This window comes from Falco naumanni, chromosome 5 (genome assembly GCF_017639655.2).
Source record: "Falco naumanni isolate bFalNau1 chromosome 5, bFalNau1.pat, whole genome shotgun sequence".
In the NCBI taxonomy this organism is placed as follows: domain Eukaryota; kingdom Metazoa; phylum Chordata; class Aves; order Falconiformes; family Falconidae; genus Falco; species Falco naumanni.
Genome location: NC_054058.1, coordinates 40,170,954 through 40,190,119, shown reverse-complemented (window position 1 = coordinate 40,190,119; position 19,166 = coordinate 40,170,954). Strand labels below are relative to the sequence as shown.

The following is a 19,166-nucleotide window of genomic DNA, read 5'->3' as shown; positions in this document are numbered from 1 at the left end:
AAAAAAAAAATTAAAATAATTTGCACTGGTACTTCGGCACTCTTTCCTCTGCCATGTTTTCTTCTTTCTGATTCATACGCATTTTCTTTCTTTCATCTTTAGGTTTGGTGTTTCTGGTAGAGTACTGTGTACCTGAGTAGCTTGTACCAGATCACCCATCAAGACTCATATTCATAAGACAACGGTTTTACACAAAGTTCAGATGTTCAAATAACTGGTATAAGAGAAAAGAAAAAGAAGGGGAAAAGAAGTGGGAAAAGGGAAAAGAAATGGAAAATGTGGACAGGCTGAACAGCTGCCTGCATTTCAGCCTGAGAGGGGTCTGCCACCTTCTCTGGTCACTACAGTAAAAGCCACTTCCTCTTATGACCAATGAAGTGGCATCATGTAAGCAGTATGCAGGGATTTATATCTCTTTAGCTTTTCCGCTAGTTCTCCCTTCAGACATCTCTAAGCATGATGAATTTGAGAAACACTGTTTTAAACCTAAATCTACTGAAATCCTAAACCAGCAAATCACTATACAAAACTGATTAGAAACAATTAGAGAAATATGCTGTGGTGGTATTATCTAAGGAGCAACCATGAAACTGTTCACCTCTCCAAATTTTCATGTGATCAGATAAGCTAACTTCTGCACCAAGTCGTATCTGGGAATAGCTTTGGATTAAAGCTTGAATTAAAGCACATTATAATACGAACCTAAGCCTCTTAAAAGTTACAGTATATTGACAGTTTTCCTGATAGCTCCAAAAAAAAGTCCAAATGGTTAGAAGTTAAAAAGAACATCTGCACATCCTAGGAAAAGGAATTATAAGTGTGTGGATCCACATGCATTTGGAAGAAAACCTTGTGTCCATTTATTCCTGCTACTCCATAATGTTGTGTCCCAACTGACCATTCTTTTCATTTGGCTGTTCCATGAGATATGTGGGGTTTTTAGGGCTGTTGCCAACTATCTTATTCTCTGTTCCAACATCTTCATGCTGGGAAAAGAAGTAATCTCTAGATTTACATGTAAAATACAGATAGTTTTTCCCCATAGTTTAACTCTTGGCATATAGGATGTAGACTGTACCTGTGAGAAGGTGCTAAAATAAATTAAGAAAATGTAGAGATAAAGCTTAAAATATTCACTTGGGTTTCCTGTGTAACAGCTGGAACGTCACTGTTAACATACACTACAGAATCCTTATCAATACAAAAAATAGGTGGAAGGGAAAAGGGAAAGACAGGAAAAAACCAGAAGAAATGGAAAAGAGAAAGAAAGAAAAGCAAGGAAAATTTATTTCAATTTTTAAGAAGTCCTGTGACCAAAATGACAACATTTTGAGAATATCTGTACTATACAGACACATAAGCCAAGCAGAAGTAAACAACATCTTTCTCACAGCTACTTTGATATTAACATGGAGTAACATCACTGAATTTGGTGAGGTGATTGGACGTTATACAATCAAAAGAAAAGGTTTCACCTGCATTCAGTAGACCTCTGTGTATAATACTCCATAACAGAGATCTAGGGACCGGTATAGGGAACTTCTTGTGCCTAGAGCCCTTCAGCAACACATTTTACTATGCCACTATTCCCATCACTGACTAAATTTTGTCCTTCACTCCTAATCTGCTGAGCAAATCCTCTCTATGTTGCAATAGTGACCTCTGCACATGGACACAGAAACCGCTTTTTTGAACCTGTGACACAACAAAGGGGGAAAAAATGCTAAAGTTTTTAGGGAATAATCTTAATTAGGAAACAACACACCATTTTAATATTGTAGTCTGGTAATGAGGAAATCAAATACATCAGAGGTGAATGATTATTTGAATAACCTTGGTTTTAGTTTATAGGGCACTTGAAAATGACACCGAGGGAATATTGCAGGAAAAGACAGGCAAGTTGATGAAGTAATGAGAGACAAAAAGAATAAAGACTGGACCTGTAATAAAATATACACAATCATAACTTCAATTGCCAGAGCAGACTGTTGAGAACTACTTTTGAATTTGAATGCAAATTATAATTCCAGATAACTAAGGATAGATTTCTTAATAGCAAAGGATGGAAGGGGCTTGAGCAGGATTTCAGGAAACAATCTGTTCCAACTTTTCCTTATTGAGATATCAACTATGCTTATATCCAATTGAAATAATGGGGCTTATGTGCTCAAATACCCCTATTGGATTTACCTGTACAGGCTTAAGTAGAAGACAAGGTCACTAACTGCAATGACCCATAATGCAAAATAATGCAACACTAGGCTACATACACTGAAATATCATTACGTGTTCTAAGTAACAGTGTATGCATTGATTTTGGGAGTCTAACATACAGAATTTTACAGTGCATAGGACCAGACAGAAATACAACGTGTGAGCAATTCAGACAAAGATATCACACAAAGTGAAAACATGGTTATGATATGAGATTAATTTTCCCTTTCGGCCACTCATTTTTATTTATTTTACATTTCCCAGTTAGAAGAGGAAATTAAAAAAAAAACCTAACAAACCAACAAATATGTATATAGTATGTCTGTGGTTCCCTACCTTCTTCCTTAATAAAGATGAAGTTTATTACTTCTTTCTGTATTTTCCAGTTGGGACTAAACAGCTTGCATTTTTAGATTTGTCTATTATCAGCTTTAAAATACAGTAAGATTTGTCCATAAAGTTAAATATTTTTGCTTCCTTGGGACTAATCACATCTGGAAATATTTTTTGCACATCTAGCAAAACCAAGCCAAAGTTATAAAGATACCTTCAAATTAACTGTGTGCTTTATGCACATGCATGACTTAGTATGACAAAGATATAGCCAACTTGTCAAAATCTCTTGCAATATTTATCCATTTCAAGCCATGAAGATGCAGGGAAGAAGGTAGATGTAGAGCTGTAAGTCTTCAACAAAAAGCAGACACTTCAATACATAGCACTCAGACACACTACAGTATAACTTCTAGTTGCCCACCCACCGGCAGCCAGCAAAGTTAGGCCAAAACTGTTAATAATAATATTCCAGGCCATGAAACTTTGACATATGGCAATAGTCACCTTTTTTTCTTTCCCAGAGAGGCAGCAATACTGACATTCCTCTCACAGGAGGAAAGCTATGCAAAATCTTCACCTCTCCCTCTGCAGTGATTAACAAATTGAAACGGGGATGAAGTTATACATAATAGATTAGTTTCTTTCCCAATATATTTTATATATGTATTTTGCCAGTAGCACTTTTCAAATCCTTAATCACTCAGAGAGATTAACAGCAAGCCTGGAATACGTGTGGAAACTTTATCTGAAACGTACCATAATGCATATAGCAGTTTCCTTTGGTAGGATCCAGGTGAATAGCCTTCACGAAGTACTTTTCTGCCTCACTCTTGCGTCCCTTAACAAAAAAAAATAAAGGGGGGTGAGAGGGAAATTATTTTAACAGTGTGTCACCATGGAGCAATCATGTGCAGTTACAATTCCCACATTCCAGGCACTAAAGAAAAGCAACTACTACTATCACTAGACTTAGCCTAAGTAAATATGAGTGTTTAAGTGTTATGGTAAGCTTTATGGTCAGCTACTTTATACTGCAGACCTCCAGACTGAGGAAGAAATGTGTCCAACATCGTCAATGTCCAGGAAGTAAGGAAGGAAGGAAGTGGTAGAAATGTATTGCAAAAACTATTGTAAAGGGCTTTGGGTGAACATCAAGCTCCACTTTTTTGGACAGGCATCAGGATGAGCATTACACAGACCCAAGTTAAAACCAGAAAGGAAGGCAGGAGGGAGCTTTAGTCATGCTCTTAAAAAGATGGAGGAATGGGGAAAGGAAAAAAAAAAGTTTTGGTCCTATGAAATCATAGAATATCACAAGCTGGAAGACCCATACAGACCATCAAGTCCAACTCCTTGCTCCTTGCAGGACTACTTAAAACTAAACCATATGCCTAAAAGTGTCATCCAAATGCTCCTTGAGCTCTGAACAGGCTTGGTGCCATGACCGCTTCCTTGGGGATCTTGTTCCAGTGACCAACCACCCTCTCAGTATAGAACCTTTTCTGAATGTCCAGTCTGAACTTCCCCTGATGCAGCTTCATTCCATTTCTTGGTGTCCTAAATAACACTATATACACAGCCAACAGTAAAGTCACCACAAAGGAAGGTATATAAATAGAAAATATTTCAGATTTCAATTTGGGAAGTAAGATTTCATCAGAAATCAATTCTGTCAACCATAAAACATAACTGAAATAGAAAAGGTAATTTTTGAAGACAATGGTCAATGGTATGACAAAATGGACAGAAAAAAACCCCCAAAACAACAGAAATTACGGTAAAAAGAACCACAGATTTTCTTATCACTGAAATTACCAAGCCACTGAAATTGCCTTATGGTATACAAGTGCCCAAGCAGATCCATTAGTAGTCCTTACTCGTTTCATGAACAGAGTGATATTGGATTAGCTGAGTTTGATACTCAAACACAAATCACCATCAGTTATTCAGTAAGTTACTTGTGATGTGTTTATCCCTATCCCCATGAAATTAGTTTCTGTGGTTTGTGTTATAAAATAGAAGTCCTCCAGAATAAAGAACAGTTAAGCTTAACCACTGTGGAAGAAAGGCATTGTGGTCTGCACCTCTCCAGGTTGCCTTCAGTGTTATTTCACAGATATAAGTGTATAGGCTTTCTCAAGTTTTGTGGTCTGGAAACAGACATTGCATACATCCTGCACTATCCCACAAATTACCATAGGAATAATACCAAGGTCTGTTCATGATTACAGCTGCTCCAGATTCTCAGTATTTTCTTTAAGGGCCTTAGAAACAACAAAATAAAGAGGGAGAGAGAAGTTGTGCAGCACACCAAGAACTATATCAAGACCAGGTTTCATCAAAACCAACACAGAGGCCATGTTTCCAAGAGATGATCCTGGAAGAGATACATGCAGACTTACCATTTACAATATTCTAGTTTCATAAAATGAATGTTCATTGGAGATAAGTGTTTATCCTTATTATTTAGTAAACTTTCTTCGGTAAACACATATACCTTTAAACCATATCCAGATGGCACAAGGGTCCTATCAACCAAATGGTGCCAATACATGATAAAGTACACTCTTACACTGCAGTGCCTCTCATCCTGGTTTTTTTTTTAAAAAAAAAAACCAACAACAACAAAAAAAAAAAACCAAAAAAAAAAAAAAAAAAAAAAAAAAAAAAAAAACCAACAACAAACAAAACCAACAAAACCTCCAAACTCCAAACCAAAAAATCCTAAGTCATGTAGCCCACACTGATTTTCCCTCATCTACTACTGCAGTAAAGACACATCTATAGATTATATGCAATGTCTTTATTTTAAATAGCATACAAACAGTGGAGGACAGGAAGTAAAGACGAAAATAATCTCCATTTGAAAACACAATGTAAAATCGGGTCAATATAAAATAATTGTTCAAATTTAGCGGGGGCGGGCATGTGTATGAACACTAAATTTGCACATTTAACTCCAAGGTTGGCATTCTTAGTCTGGCAAATGTTACCACGACATTTGTAAGTCCAGCCTTGAGGCTTCCAAATGACAGGCACCAAGCATATGTATCACTAATACTGACAGAATTAACATCTACAGGTTTTGCATAATTGCTTTTTTTAACAGACTAACATCATTAGTTTTAACTGGTTGCACTCTGTGTCTACTTCTGGAACATAAATGGACAGTTCATTGCATACAGTCACAAAATACATAGCTTCTGCCTACAGAACTATGACTATAAGGCCACAAACGTTTGTCAAACATGATTAATTTTCATTTACTGGGATCACCAAAAACACATGACTACTCTGCTCTTTTTGGCACTTTCTGAATGGCATATTGCACTCAAGTTCAGGCCAGTCAGGAGACCTGGAGTACATAATGATGACAGGTGCCAGCATACATAGCATCAAAGGAATGACTGTGCTATCAACAGGCTCAAACACTCATGAACAGATAAAGGGGAGAAAATCTTACGTTATATGCCCCAAGACAAAAAATGGTCTGACTAAAAAATATTAGCACAGATCCATTTGTTCATGTTGGCCATCATTTTCATATATCCAAATCTGTCAAAAAAAAAAATGATAATAAATAAAGCATTTTCTTGCAGAATGGCATTCTGAGAAACCTTGCATCACACCATCTAAAACATCCCTTTTGGTGCCACCTGTCTGCTGCTGTAATGTCAATACCTCTGCATAGATGTAATACACATTATTGTTGTGTCAAATGAGGTAAAATCAAATCACTTGACAGAATCAAGCTATTTCACAACTGAAATTTAGCATTTATCCGATTTTTTCAACTACTTAATGTATACCTTAACTACCCTAACAGAACATACACAACGTGTAGTTAGATTAAGATGGCAGTTCTTCTCATTGTCCCTTCCCACAGTATATTTTCAGTGTTATAGAAAACACATGGCAGAAGGGAATACAATTCTAACTTTTAAAGAAAATTCAAATAATCGTTTAAACAGCTGAAAAATACCAATTTGGGGCAGGAAGGCATTTTGTGTGCATGTTCACTGTTACATGTACTGACCCATACAAATGTAGTCATTGACAGCCACTGGAAACCTCCCAATTTCTAGGAGCAGTGCGTGCAGTTGCATATGCATAATCACATGCTTTGGCAATTTTACAAAGCAAAAAATTTAAGTTTACAACTGCATGATAGCAGACTTATTTGAAGATTAAAAAGTTATTCGTAAGGTTTTAATGAATGACTTGATGGCTCTGAGGATTAATAATAGGATACAAAATACCTTTCACCTGTTGGTCACCAGTTCACATACAGTCCAGGTCAGTAGCTACTGAAAAGGTGCTATCTGGCAGCTACTGGTTTGCTCAGGAGAAATGAGTGGGTGGTCCTAGCCCAAGCCCTAATGGAGGTCCTCTGCACAGATGCACTGGCATATTTATGGCTTTTCAGCATGGAGACCAACGAAACAGAAACATAAAATAACGCATTGCAATCTCATTGCTAGGAAAAAAAAACCCAACATAATGAAGACACTTGAATAACTGATTTGGAAGATCGTGCTGATATTCACCTTACTGGATCTGGACCTTACTCCAAAGCCTACAATGAGGACAAACTTTCAGCAGTTTTCCATTAATAAGGAAAACTTAATTCCACCCACCCCGTGCCTACATAAAGATGAATTGTCTGTGATTACCACCTTCCAGCAACACCAGTGAATTTAAAAGGAAAAAAGTGAAGGTAACTGACACATGGTTCTTATAACCTAGCACACTGGTTGTTCTGGCTTTCAGAAACACTCCTCTCTCCACAAATCATGCAGACTTCAAATCAGAACATCTGGTTGCTTGCAGTTTTGGAAGCCAAACAGTTAACTAATCAAACAGCAAAACTGTTAACTGTTTTGTTTGAACATGAATTCAGGAGCTTGATTTTTAAGACTGTGAGGGTTTTTTTGTTTGGTTGATTGCTTCTTTCCTACAGACCAGGACAATGGATCTGACCTTGCTAATATGGTCAGACATATTGCTCAGCTGGGCTTTCCGACAAAAGACAGTTAAGATCACCACGAAAACCAAAAAAGAGCTAGCTAAGCACAGCTGATACATTCGTAGAAGACACTGTATTTATCCTTAAAACATTAAAAAAAACCTGAGGACAAAAGTACTGTTTTTAAATCCATCTCAACTTTTTTCCTCTCTCTGCTGGCAAGCTGTGCCAAATTCATGTTGAGGCAGCTGTTGTACTTCAGGCTGCTGGAGGCCCAAGGACCCTGTGATGCTAGTAAAATTGGAAAAGATTAATACAGCTGAGCAGCTCTGAATAACCCTCTTGTGGAAACTATGATGACACAGTGGCAACCAGTAAGGTGGTTCAGCAAATTAGGTGGTCTCTGTAATTTAAACCAACTTTATATTTTGTAAATATTTATCATTCTTCGAAGCAGGCGAGGGTTTAACCATCAGAGCAGAGACGTCACTCTTCAATATAGTTTTACCAGCTTTAATTGGTAATAATGCATTGCATAAGGAATATTTGTGTCACAAATGCAGTTGACTGTCATTCCCCACATCTGCTCTATTTCTTTCGCAAGCATTCACATTTTTAATAAAACTAATTGAATTATGAAAAGATTTCCTAATGGAAGATTGATTAAACTGCTGACACTGAATACAGAAAAAACTATTATTTTACATATTGCCTTCTTACTCTCTAGGATATGTTAAAGTCACAGAGAGGCTATGCAAGGATATAAAAAGGTCTGAACTGAACCCGTGCCTTCCTTGCATATTCCTTTGTTATCACAGACCTGCATACATGTTTCATATCCAGTTTCTCTTGCCTTACAAAACTTGTGACAGGACACACAAAACACAATTTAAATGGTGTGACACTGAGTCAATTAGTGACAAAGTCTTAAAAAAGTTTTTACTTAGCTGGACTAAGGGAACAGGAACTAGAGTTGCATCTTACAATGAGGTCACTGACACACAGAAGCTCCCCATCCCTCCTGTAAATATTAATACTTAAGAAAAAAACTTTAATATCTAATCTTTAGTAGCTAAATGGATTCTTCTTTTCCCCTCATTTTGCTGTTATTTCTACAACTCTTCCTTCTTCAGTATGAATTACAATATGAATATCTTGCACCATAATTTGTACATGGAATACTAGTCCCACTGATATACAGGGGACTATTGTTATTAACATCAATGGTCCAAAATTTATCTCATTCTTTATACTTCCTGCATAGTAAAGAGGTAAATCTTGCCTGTTCATCTCATCTTTATTATAATAAAATAAAAACAACAGAACATGGTAGAACAGCAATGACTTCTAAAGGTTAACATCTGGCCCAGAAAAACACACACAGGAGGAAAGACTTGTAACAAGAAATGATTTGCAATGAGAAGCTCTATGTATTTAATTAGAAAAACAAATAGCTTGGGGCAGCGGGAGGAGTTTACAGTCATGCAAAGTCCTTCTTTGCCAACTAACATTGGAGAGCTTGTGAAAGATGCTATCTTTTCAAACAAAGTTTTTCTTCTCATATCCTTAGACGATCACAGTGAGAAACAATACTGTTACTAGTACTGTTCCTCTCAGGGTCTGGCTCTCTAATAACTTCATGTACACAAGAATATTATTTCTCTTTAGTGTAATATATTAATCTCAGTGTATGGGAGCAAGAATTGGATAATTCTGGAGGAAATTAAGGTATAAATCTGTATGTAATAATCCATGATAATTTACCATATACTAATCTTTACCTTATCATAAATGTGAAGCAACTTTCTCATTATTGTCCAGTGTGACACAATCACACACCCTTGGCCCTGAGACCATGAGCGATGCTCTCCTTCCCAGTCATTTCACTGGACCAGCATCCTCACATGCACAAGTATGTACCACTTGTGTAATCCAGTAAATTACTTTCAGAAATAAGCCTTGACAGGATAAATAAAATGCAATGGCTTGTTTTACTTTAACCCTCTATTTGCACCTTAAGTTGTTTGCTTCCATTACTTAAATATCACATTAGTCCTCCTTCAACCACAGATGGATTTTTGTTGACTAAAAATCCATCTACTAGCCTGACTGATTCTACTGAAGTCAGTGTAATTTTTCTATGAGCCACAGTTATTTTAGTGAGCAATAACATCAACTGGGTTCTTGAGTTTACATCTACAGAGATAATTAATGGCATGATAACCAGAGACCTGAGTTTTAAGCACTGCCCATTGACTTTGGTGGGAATCCACTGGAGCTCAAGCATTTTTTAATGTGACACCACAGCTTATACATAGACTAAGGAATCTAAAGCGCAGCTCTTAACTTTTCTGGCTTGTGGCATATTTCAGAGCCTACTAAAGATATTTTCTTCAAGTAAAGCAATATGTATCTGATTAATCAATATAATATTAGAGCTATTTGACACCTCTTTTCTTGTTTTCTGGGTCTCATATCAAAAAAAGCATTCTTGTTTCATTACAGCATTTAAAATGATATAGGAAAGAAATATAGGCATAGGAATTTTTTTTCCGTGAATGTTTTTCGATTGTTTTGGGGTTTGGTGTGTTGCATTTTTTTAAGATACACAAATTTTTTAGTCTTTCTTTTTGGGCAACTTGAAGTCTAAAAGGAATTTACCTCATGTTGCATCATTGTTAACACCAAGAAAGACTGTGTACGGTCTTAAGTAAACTTTTAAAGAATGGATTTCATTCCACACCTTGTGAATTATTTACTGTCTAGAACTATATTGAAATGTTCACTGTGGTCACCAAGCTTCAAATTATTTTATATCAAAAATATATAATGAAACGTTAAGTAAATTTCCATGTTAGGAGTTTCTTTTCCATTCAGTCTTAAGGTACATTTTATATTTTCTGATAAAGTAGTGTGTTAATATCTACTCGTATTTCACTGGCCAGTCAATAGAATATAAATTCACTGTCTCCACATACTGTTTTCACTGAGTCCTATGGATTTCTTCTAAGCTAAATGTGGCCTGTATCATGCAGTTTTCTATGATTACTGACAAAATTACTACACAGAGTAATTAAAGGTGACTGGCAGCTATATTCAATCATGCAGCAAAACAAAAAGATCTCTTTCTTTCATGAAAGGAGTTCATCCTGTGTCAGTGATATTTTCTATAACAGCTTTAAATTTTTGTATAAGCTTTTAATTTTTGTTGAGTAAAGTGAGAAGGTTAGGGCTCCTCTTTTCCTGTCTACAGGATGTTAGAAACAAGATACAGAAGATGAGATCCCTAAAGGAGGTTAGTGAGGGGTTATGTGCCTAAATACCTGTTCCAGAGTAATTTGCCAACTAGTTAGATGGATATGTTATATTTAAATAAAAACACTCTGTTTTACAATTAATTCTGTCACATTTGGCATGCAGCCAAACATATGTCCCTAAGGGGGCTGAAAAGTGTATCTATGGATGCAATACTTATGGCATGCAGCCAACCTCAAAAGAAATACAAGCTTAATAGATGTCAGCTATTTAATTTTCTGTAGTTCGGAAATCCTGACATTCAGCCTGGAGGTGTTAATGCTCCAGATTCACCAGATAACCAAACTCTAAAAAAATAGGGCTCATGGTTCTGAAGTCAGTAAACATGACTTTCCACAATGAAGAGGGAAACTCATCGCTACCAATCCCTACAAGCAAATTGCTTATAAATTAGAAACAAAAGTGAAAAAAACTTCTGACATTTTGCAAATTTCAGAATGAAATCCAAAATCATGCTTGGATCAGTTTTAACCCTTAGAGGGATTTCAAGTGGCAAGTAAAATCGTAGTGTCTGTGTCAGACTCCAAAGGCAAATGGAATATATGACAGAAAAGTACCAGTGGCTATTGCTTTGCCTATCTTGCTTTCTTGGGGAGGGCCTTCTCGAGGATTCAGGGTCATTTTCACACTGTTATGATAGGAGTTTAACTGAAATATCTAATTTTCACTCAAAAATTCTCTTTAGAAGCAGTACTAACAGCCAAGGGATTTAGCCTCCCAAAATGGAATATCTAACACCTTTGCTATCTAATGAAATTGACCCACTCAGAAAATGTCTTTTCATAAATTAAAAATTTCTGTATGTGTAGGCATTTATTTATTCCTAAAAGAGCTATTACTAGAATTATTTTTTGTTTCTTTTAAAGGAATTGATTAGTAAAAGAAGGGATAAACTGTTCTAGGAAATCATACCTAAATTTAACACATAGCATTTCAAATGTTATATCTTAAAAACAGTCATGATTCTTTTGACATCATGACTGTTCTACCTCGTCCCTGCTTTCTTCCAATTTGTTTAAATCTAAAGAGACAGAAAAAGAGTAGCAATCAACCAGTGACCTAAAAAATGACAATGACAGAGATGTCCAACAGAAATGCAAATTTCCATTCTGTGCTGGAACATCATCAGCGAGTAATTACAGAAACAGTAAATGTCGGATTAGTCTACTCATTATTGCACTGTGTTCCCCTTTTCCCCTGCTGTCCCATTTATTTCTGTTCTACCTACCTTCCATTTATTTCTATGTTGTCATTTATTTATATTTATTTTGAGATGACTTTCAAGGACTACACCAGTTATGAATACAGTAGGGTATTTGATTGTGCCACTCTGAGTAATTTCACAACTAACCAGTCATGGCAGGATATCTCTCTGGCCTTCTGTTTGTCAGGAAAAAAAGCAACAAACAACTGCAGGCAAAAACATGGCCACCCACTGAGGAGGGAGTATTTTGAAACTTAAAGTATTTAACTTCAGTGTTGATACTTGAATGTCACAATCGTGTTTTTTATTTTAATCCAAAACACTGCCAGTCTCTATCATGTCTATTTCTGCTCTCTTCCCATCCCCTTTTGGAGAAAACACATTAAAATAGAATCTTTTCGATTTTAGGGTATCTTCTAGGGTAATTGTTGCTGAATTTAATATGGTTTGGAGCTGTAACACAGAAATTTTACAAGGCAAAGTAAGTTTTTCTTACAGCACTTTGGGTGATTTTCCAAGCCAGTAAAAAATAGGAGATTAACAGCACTGTGTGGTGCCGTGTAAAATGCAAGAAAACAGTGTGCAATTTTTTCCAAAGAAATACAGCAAAGCCTGTAATTCCTAGACGCAACATGCTAAATGTTACAACATGGAGCTGTCCCCAAGTATTTTAGCAATTACAGGCACTACTGGAAGCTATAAGAGGTGGCTTGTGGGCTCAAGTTCACTCAAAACAGACACCAAAAAAAAAGCTTCAAAACAGATTTATTTATAATTGAAATAAAGCTTCTCAGACTAGCGTGCTACTATAACAACCATCCACTGCCTGATGGCAGGGAGGCCAGCCATTAGGAGGAAGGGTTTGTTAGTCTTCTCTTTAAGACTAAAGTGAGAGGAGAAAAAAATTTTAAAGCCTTACATATAAATGATTTTTTTTAGCATGATAGCCAACTGTTTCTCTTCTAGAAGGTCTGCTCATAAAATGGAAAATGAATTACAGCACATGCTCAAGGCCTCAGCTGGCACTGTCATTTTTGACAGACTCATTTTTATCTCGGAACTGGGAGCCTTGCAATTTTAAAGCTTTTTACAAAAAATATGCTTTCTTTGTGATATAGAAATAAATTACCTAAGCAAGCGATGAGGCTAAGATGCTGTGGTACCTAACTCCTCTGCTACCAGAAGATTGGCTAGGTCAAGTAACATGTCATATTGACGAGTACATTTTTCAAGTAATTTATGCAGCTTAACAAGTTAAAGATAGGAAAAGCACATAATGCTAAAGCATTGCAGTCCTAAACAGCTACACGTTGTTTCTGAAAAAATAATAATTGAAAAAAGAAAAGCATAAACTTAAGCCCCAGACTGGCTATTTTCCAATTATTCTACTAGCTAAGGTACTAATCATTCTTTTCAACCACTAAATTCTGCTTTTCTAATATATTTTCAGGAAAATTGTAGCTTACTGAGTTGTAATTTTTAGATATGAACATATAACATTATCCAATATAGGGGTGATGTGACTTATGATATTAGGTAGGAAGACTGTAAATTCATTAGCTATTCCTTTGGAGCTCTTAAGTTGGTCTGTTTTTTTCTGCATACATAGCAGTATGCCCATGTCCACCTGGCATTTCTTCCCAAAAGAGCTAACAAGCCTCTAGACAGATATTTGCATTAAAATAAGAGTGAACAGGTTTAGTACTAATAAATAGGCTTTTACTCCAAAGGTTTTATTGCAAGCAAATTAGAACTTGACCACTTAAGTATTTCAAGAATCAATGACAAATTAACAGCTATTTTTTGGTTTGTTTTCGTTTGATCGGTTTGTTGATTTGGGTCAATGCAAATTACAGTTATTACAAGATGAAAAGCCTATTCTGAGCTTTACAAATGTATCTTTAAAGTTCTTCAGGAAGTGCACATTACTGAGAATGATTTTGTGTAGAAATGCGATGTTTAGTATTTAGAATTATTATTGATGGATAAGAGTGTGTCATGAGCAGGTTTTCAGAAGCAGGGAAGTGAAGCTTTTTTATCTTGGTTTTTATTTCACTTTTTACTTTATGGGGTTACTCTAGTTTTTCATCTTTCCATATTTCCATATACACACATGCAAAAATTTTTGTAGGCGTTGGAGAAGAAAATATTATTTCTTCAGGTTTGTCTAATCACCTGTCAGAGACTGGGCTTGTAACACTCTATACTCTCAATTTTCACATATTTCTAAACTCAGAAAAAATAAAATCCTTTCTCTGGAATTCTCTTGACGTTGAATACATACATTTTTAACTGTTCATTAAAGCATTTCTAGAAGTGGACAAACAAACTACTTATTAACACCCCCAAAGGTTGTCAGTGATGTACATCTCTGAAAAGAATGTTGTACAGAAATAACGAAACTTTGTGCTATCTTTTGAAGGCATTTTCTGGAACTTGTTAACTTATGAATGAAATAATTTACAAATTGTATGTCCTTTCATTGAGCATATTTTGTTCAGCATTGGTGTGGCCTCACCTTGAATACTGTGTGCAGTTCTGAGCCCCACAATTTAAGATGGTTGTTAAGGCATCCAGAGGAGGGCAACAAAGCTGCTGGAAGGCATGTCCCATGAAGAGCAGGTGAGGACTTTGGCTTTGTCTGGTTTGGAGAAAATGAGGCTGAGGGGTGACCTCACTTCTCTCTACAGCTTCCCGAGAGGGGGAATTGGAGAGGGGGGTGCCAATCTCTTGTCCCTGGCATCTAGAAATAGGACATGTAGGGATGGTTCAATGCTACACTAGGGGAGGTTTAGACTGGACATTAGGAAGTATTTCTTTACTGAGAGGGTACTCAAACACTGGAATATACTTTCTAGAGAGGTTGCTGATGCCCCAAACCTGTCAATGCTTAAGAGGCATTTGGACAATGCCCTTAAGAACATGCTTTAACTTTTGGTCAACTCTGAACTGGTCAGGCAGTTGGACTAGACGATTGCCGCAGTTCCCTTCCAACTGAAATACTCTGTTCTATCTGCATACAAACTCAAAAGAATTAGCACAACTGAATAGCATAGATTATACTTTTGCTTACTATCGTTCATTTAATCTCTTACAAGATGCAATTTTAAAACTTAAATTGCCCTTTGGAACAGTAGTGACATTAGCTATGTGCAAATGAGAAACTAGTAAAGCCAACCTGAGATTATGACATGAATTAGTATTTTTCACTTACAGCATGATTGCAATAATTTTAAATTTATTACAGTAGATGAATTGTGATTCACCTTCTTTACAGTTTTACATGCCACTCATGACTTTGCAAAAGGTAACCCATTCTGGTAGAAGCTAATCGTCCTCTAAAATGCCTTTTCAGTAAGGAAGTATAATAGGTATTAATATTAAAAACATGTCTGTACCTTTATTTTGATTCAAAACATTGTGTTTCAGTAAACTGGAACTAGATTCAGCATGAAAATAAAGAAAGGTATGTAGAATCCTAGAATGATTCATGTTGGGAGACCCTGAGATAGCATCCTGTCCAGTCCCCTGCTCAAAGTATAGTTAACATTTCATTTTGATCAGATTGCTCATGCAGGTTATTGTTCAAGTTAAAAAGAAAACAAACCAAAACAAAAACATTTTTCATTGCTAAGCTAATAAACCTCATCTAGTATATGGTGTCTTTACTTTAGGCATGCTGTAGAACTCAGCAATAAAATAACAAAGAAAAAGACATGTCACTGTGGATTTAGAAAACATGCAGAGTTCCTAGTTTGTGTTTGACAAAACCAAGGCCAGACAACACGAACAAAATAAATAGTTTATATGCTAGAACACTAATCTGTCTCTACGTCCCTGTTTATGAAACTCTGAAAAGCTTTTGCTGAAAGCTGGGCAAGGATAGCCTGCCGTAACAAGCAAGCAATTCTGCAAATGTCCAGTCTACACACTGGGCATAGGTCATCCTCACTGTTCCTTAAGGGAAGGCAAAGAAAACAGAAGGTACAAGGAGGTGGTCCATGTATCCAGATTGGCACTAAGGGATTAAATGAAACATGGTAAAAAGAGTTAAACTCAGTTGGCCACCAGTCACAAGTGGTGTTCCCCAGGGCTCAGCCTTGGGGCCAGTTCTGTTTAACAGCTTTATCAATGACCTGGACAAAGGAATCCTATCCACCATCATTAAGTTTGCAGATGACACCAGGTTGGGTGGGAGTGTTGATCTGCTTGAGGGTAGGAAGGCTCTGCAAAGGGGTCTGGACAGGCTGGATCAGCAAGCCTAGGCCAATAGTATGAGGTTCAATGAGGAAAAGTGCCGGGTCCTTCCTGCACTTGTGTCACCAACCCCACACAGCGCTACAGACTTGGGGCAGAGTGGCTGGAAAGCTGCCTGGGGGAAAGGACCCGGGGGTGCTGGCTGACAGCTGGGTGAACGTGAGCCAGCAGTGTGCCCAGGTGGCCAAGAAGGCCAACAGCATCCTGGCTTGTATCCAAAACAGTGTGGCCAGCAGGACCAGGGCAGTGATTGTCCCCCTGTACTGGGCACTGGTGAGGCCGCACCTCGAATATTGTGTTCAGTTTGAGCCCCTCACTGCAAGAAAATCACTGAGGTGCTGGAGTGTGTCCAGAGAAGGGTAATGAAGCTGGTGAATGATCTGGAGAACAAGTCTTATGAGGAGCAGCTGAGGGAACTGGGGTTTTTAGTCTGCAGAAAAGGAGGCTTAGGAGAGGCCTTATCATTCTCTACAGCTGCCTGAAAGGTGGTTGTAGGCAGGTGGGGGTTGGTCTCTTCTCCCAAGTGACAAGGGACAAGACAAGAGGAAATGGCCTCAAGTTGTGCCAAGGGAAGTTTAGATTGGAGATTAGGAAAACTTTCTTCACTGAAAGGGTTGTCAGGCATTGGAACAGGCTGCCCAGCGATGTGGTTCAGTCACCATCCCTAGAGGTGTTTAAAAAATGCATTGATGTGGCACTTAGGGACACGGTTTAGTGACATGCTTGGCAGCGTTAGATTTATTGTTGGACTTGATGACCTTAAAGGTCCTTTCCAACTTAAATGATTTTGTGATTCTATGTCAAGCTGCTTTTAGCAAGCAGCAATACCGGTAGAAGGCTTTAGGAGGCAGAAAACCTGGGGTTAACACTAAGCCACTTTATTGGAATTTAAATCATGGCGTAAAACATAGCTGGATTTGTTAACTTTAAAGGTTTGACACTACTGCTAGGAGGTTTTATACTAGAATTGCCTTTGGCTGGAACTTAGGAACTTATCTGAAACCTTCTTCCTCTCCCTTCTTCCCTCCCCCCCCTCCCTGATTTCACTGACAGAAAAATTTTCTATCTATATTAGCACCGGCTTCCATTTTTCACTTCATCAACCATCTCACATTTCTCTCCTGGAAAAGAGATGCAGAGGAGTGCTATTAGTAGTTTTGTCTCCGCACTTACATTCAGAAACAGTATTTCAAAAAGTCTGAAGGTTTGGTTCCAATAGATGAAGGGAAAGAAGCCTCTAAAAGTCTCTCCCCTAATATTTGAAAAATAACTGTAGTTAGCTTTTCTCTCTCTTAAATATACAGGCTGTGAGAAAATGATCATGAGCTCAGGTAGCAAAACAGAAGAATAAATCACAGTGGTACCTTAAGTTAGGTATAGGCTCAAACAATGATGCCAAAGGGAGCAGCTCTAATGCTACTAACACCTAGGAAGTATATACAGACTTCCAAGAAACATGTCAGTTACAGCAATCATATGTTTGTGATGGGAACTAATGCTGGTGCAGTTCAGTATACTGAAAACCAGACAAAATTCATTTAATGTGAATCATTGAGCAGATGGTGGGCTGCGCTACTGATTAAGGGTAAGTGACCAACATGGAGACAAAATCCATATTCTCCTGCCAAATCTCTTCAGCCTCCATTTTCATGTTGAATGTCTTTTCAGACTTTGTAGCTGAAATAATTAAATGAAATAAATGCCAAATTTCAATAGATCAAAGATAGGTGAATCTTTTTTTTTTTTTAAATGAATGAAATAACCACCTGAAATATTTTCTCTGCTTTGTCATCAACATGTTGTCTTATTATGTGTTTATAAAGTCCTATGTCATTACCAGCCACATCTTTCAGCTTATGCTGATGTTAATAGAATGGACATGAACCTTCTCTGTACATATTGCCATGAATATGAGATGAAGCAACAGTAATAAAAGAAAAAAGTATGAAGAGATGATAAAAAAACTTTACGAGAACAGACTACAATTATGGCACAAAGCAAGCATAAGTAAGCAAGTGTGCATTGAGAAAGGATAGGCAGAGTATCTTACTGCCTAACACAGTGCAGTATTCAGTGTTCAAAGTTGTAGGCAGCTCCTGTCTTTTTTGCTAATGAGACACATTCTTCCACAAATATAGTTCAGATCCTCAAGGCACAATCCACCCCACCTGTATCTTACATTTATACCCCTGGAGAAACGTAAACAGTTAAATTCTACTACAAGTATTCACATACATTTTTCATTGCTTTCTTCCCAAAGTGAGGGTATCCCACTGGTGTTTAATCCTGTACCTGAACTTTCATAATGAGGGAACAAAATTTTAAAAAATTATTTTCAGTGGCTCAGAATGTTCGTACAGAGCTATGGGATTTGGAGATGTTGTAATTTTGAAGAAAACTGTGAGACCATGTTTCCCAGAACAACTGCAAGACTTTCCCTAGCAGACCTCATATTTCATATACTCAGCAGTTCAGAAAATGTACAAAATTAACCAGAGGAATACTGGGGAGTGTGTGTGGAATAGGGTGAAATAGAAAAGAAGAAAATAAGAACAGAAAAAAGACATTGGGATTCTAATGGAGAAAACTCTTTCTTTACCCACAGCAATTCTAATAAATTAGAACTTTCATGTCAAAGATCTGCTAAGAAGAAAGCAATAACATTGACTTTGCCCTGTTATTCTTGGGTGCAAGATATGAAGATATCTGCCAGAAAAGCAAGGTAAATTTGGAAATTTTGCTGTATAACCTACTTGCAGTTCTATCCCAGAGGAAGGTAATCAGTGAGTGCATGTGTTTGTCAATATCCAAGAAACTTTAACTGTAACTGTAACTGGAAATTGTAGCTAAAAACCTGCCTTTCCAGGCCTGGAA

At 37.1% G+C, this 19,166-nt stretch overlaps 1 protein-coding gene across 1 annotated transcript in view; it reads right to left on the bottom strand.

Moving 5' to 3' along the window:
• TMTC2 (transmembrane O-mannosyltransferase targeting cadherins 2) overlaps positions 1-19,166 on the bottom strand; it is a 254,292-nt gene that overhangs the window by 44,167 nt on the left and 190,959 nt on the right. Inside the window, exon 9 of the mRNA XM_040596294.1 lies at positions 3,307-3,388. Coding sequence (XP_040452228.1) covers positions 3,307-3,388 — 82 coding nt within the window. The remainder of the gene's footprint in view (positions 1-3,306; positions 3,389-19,166) is intronic.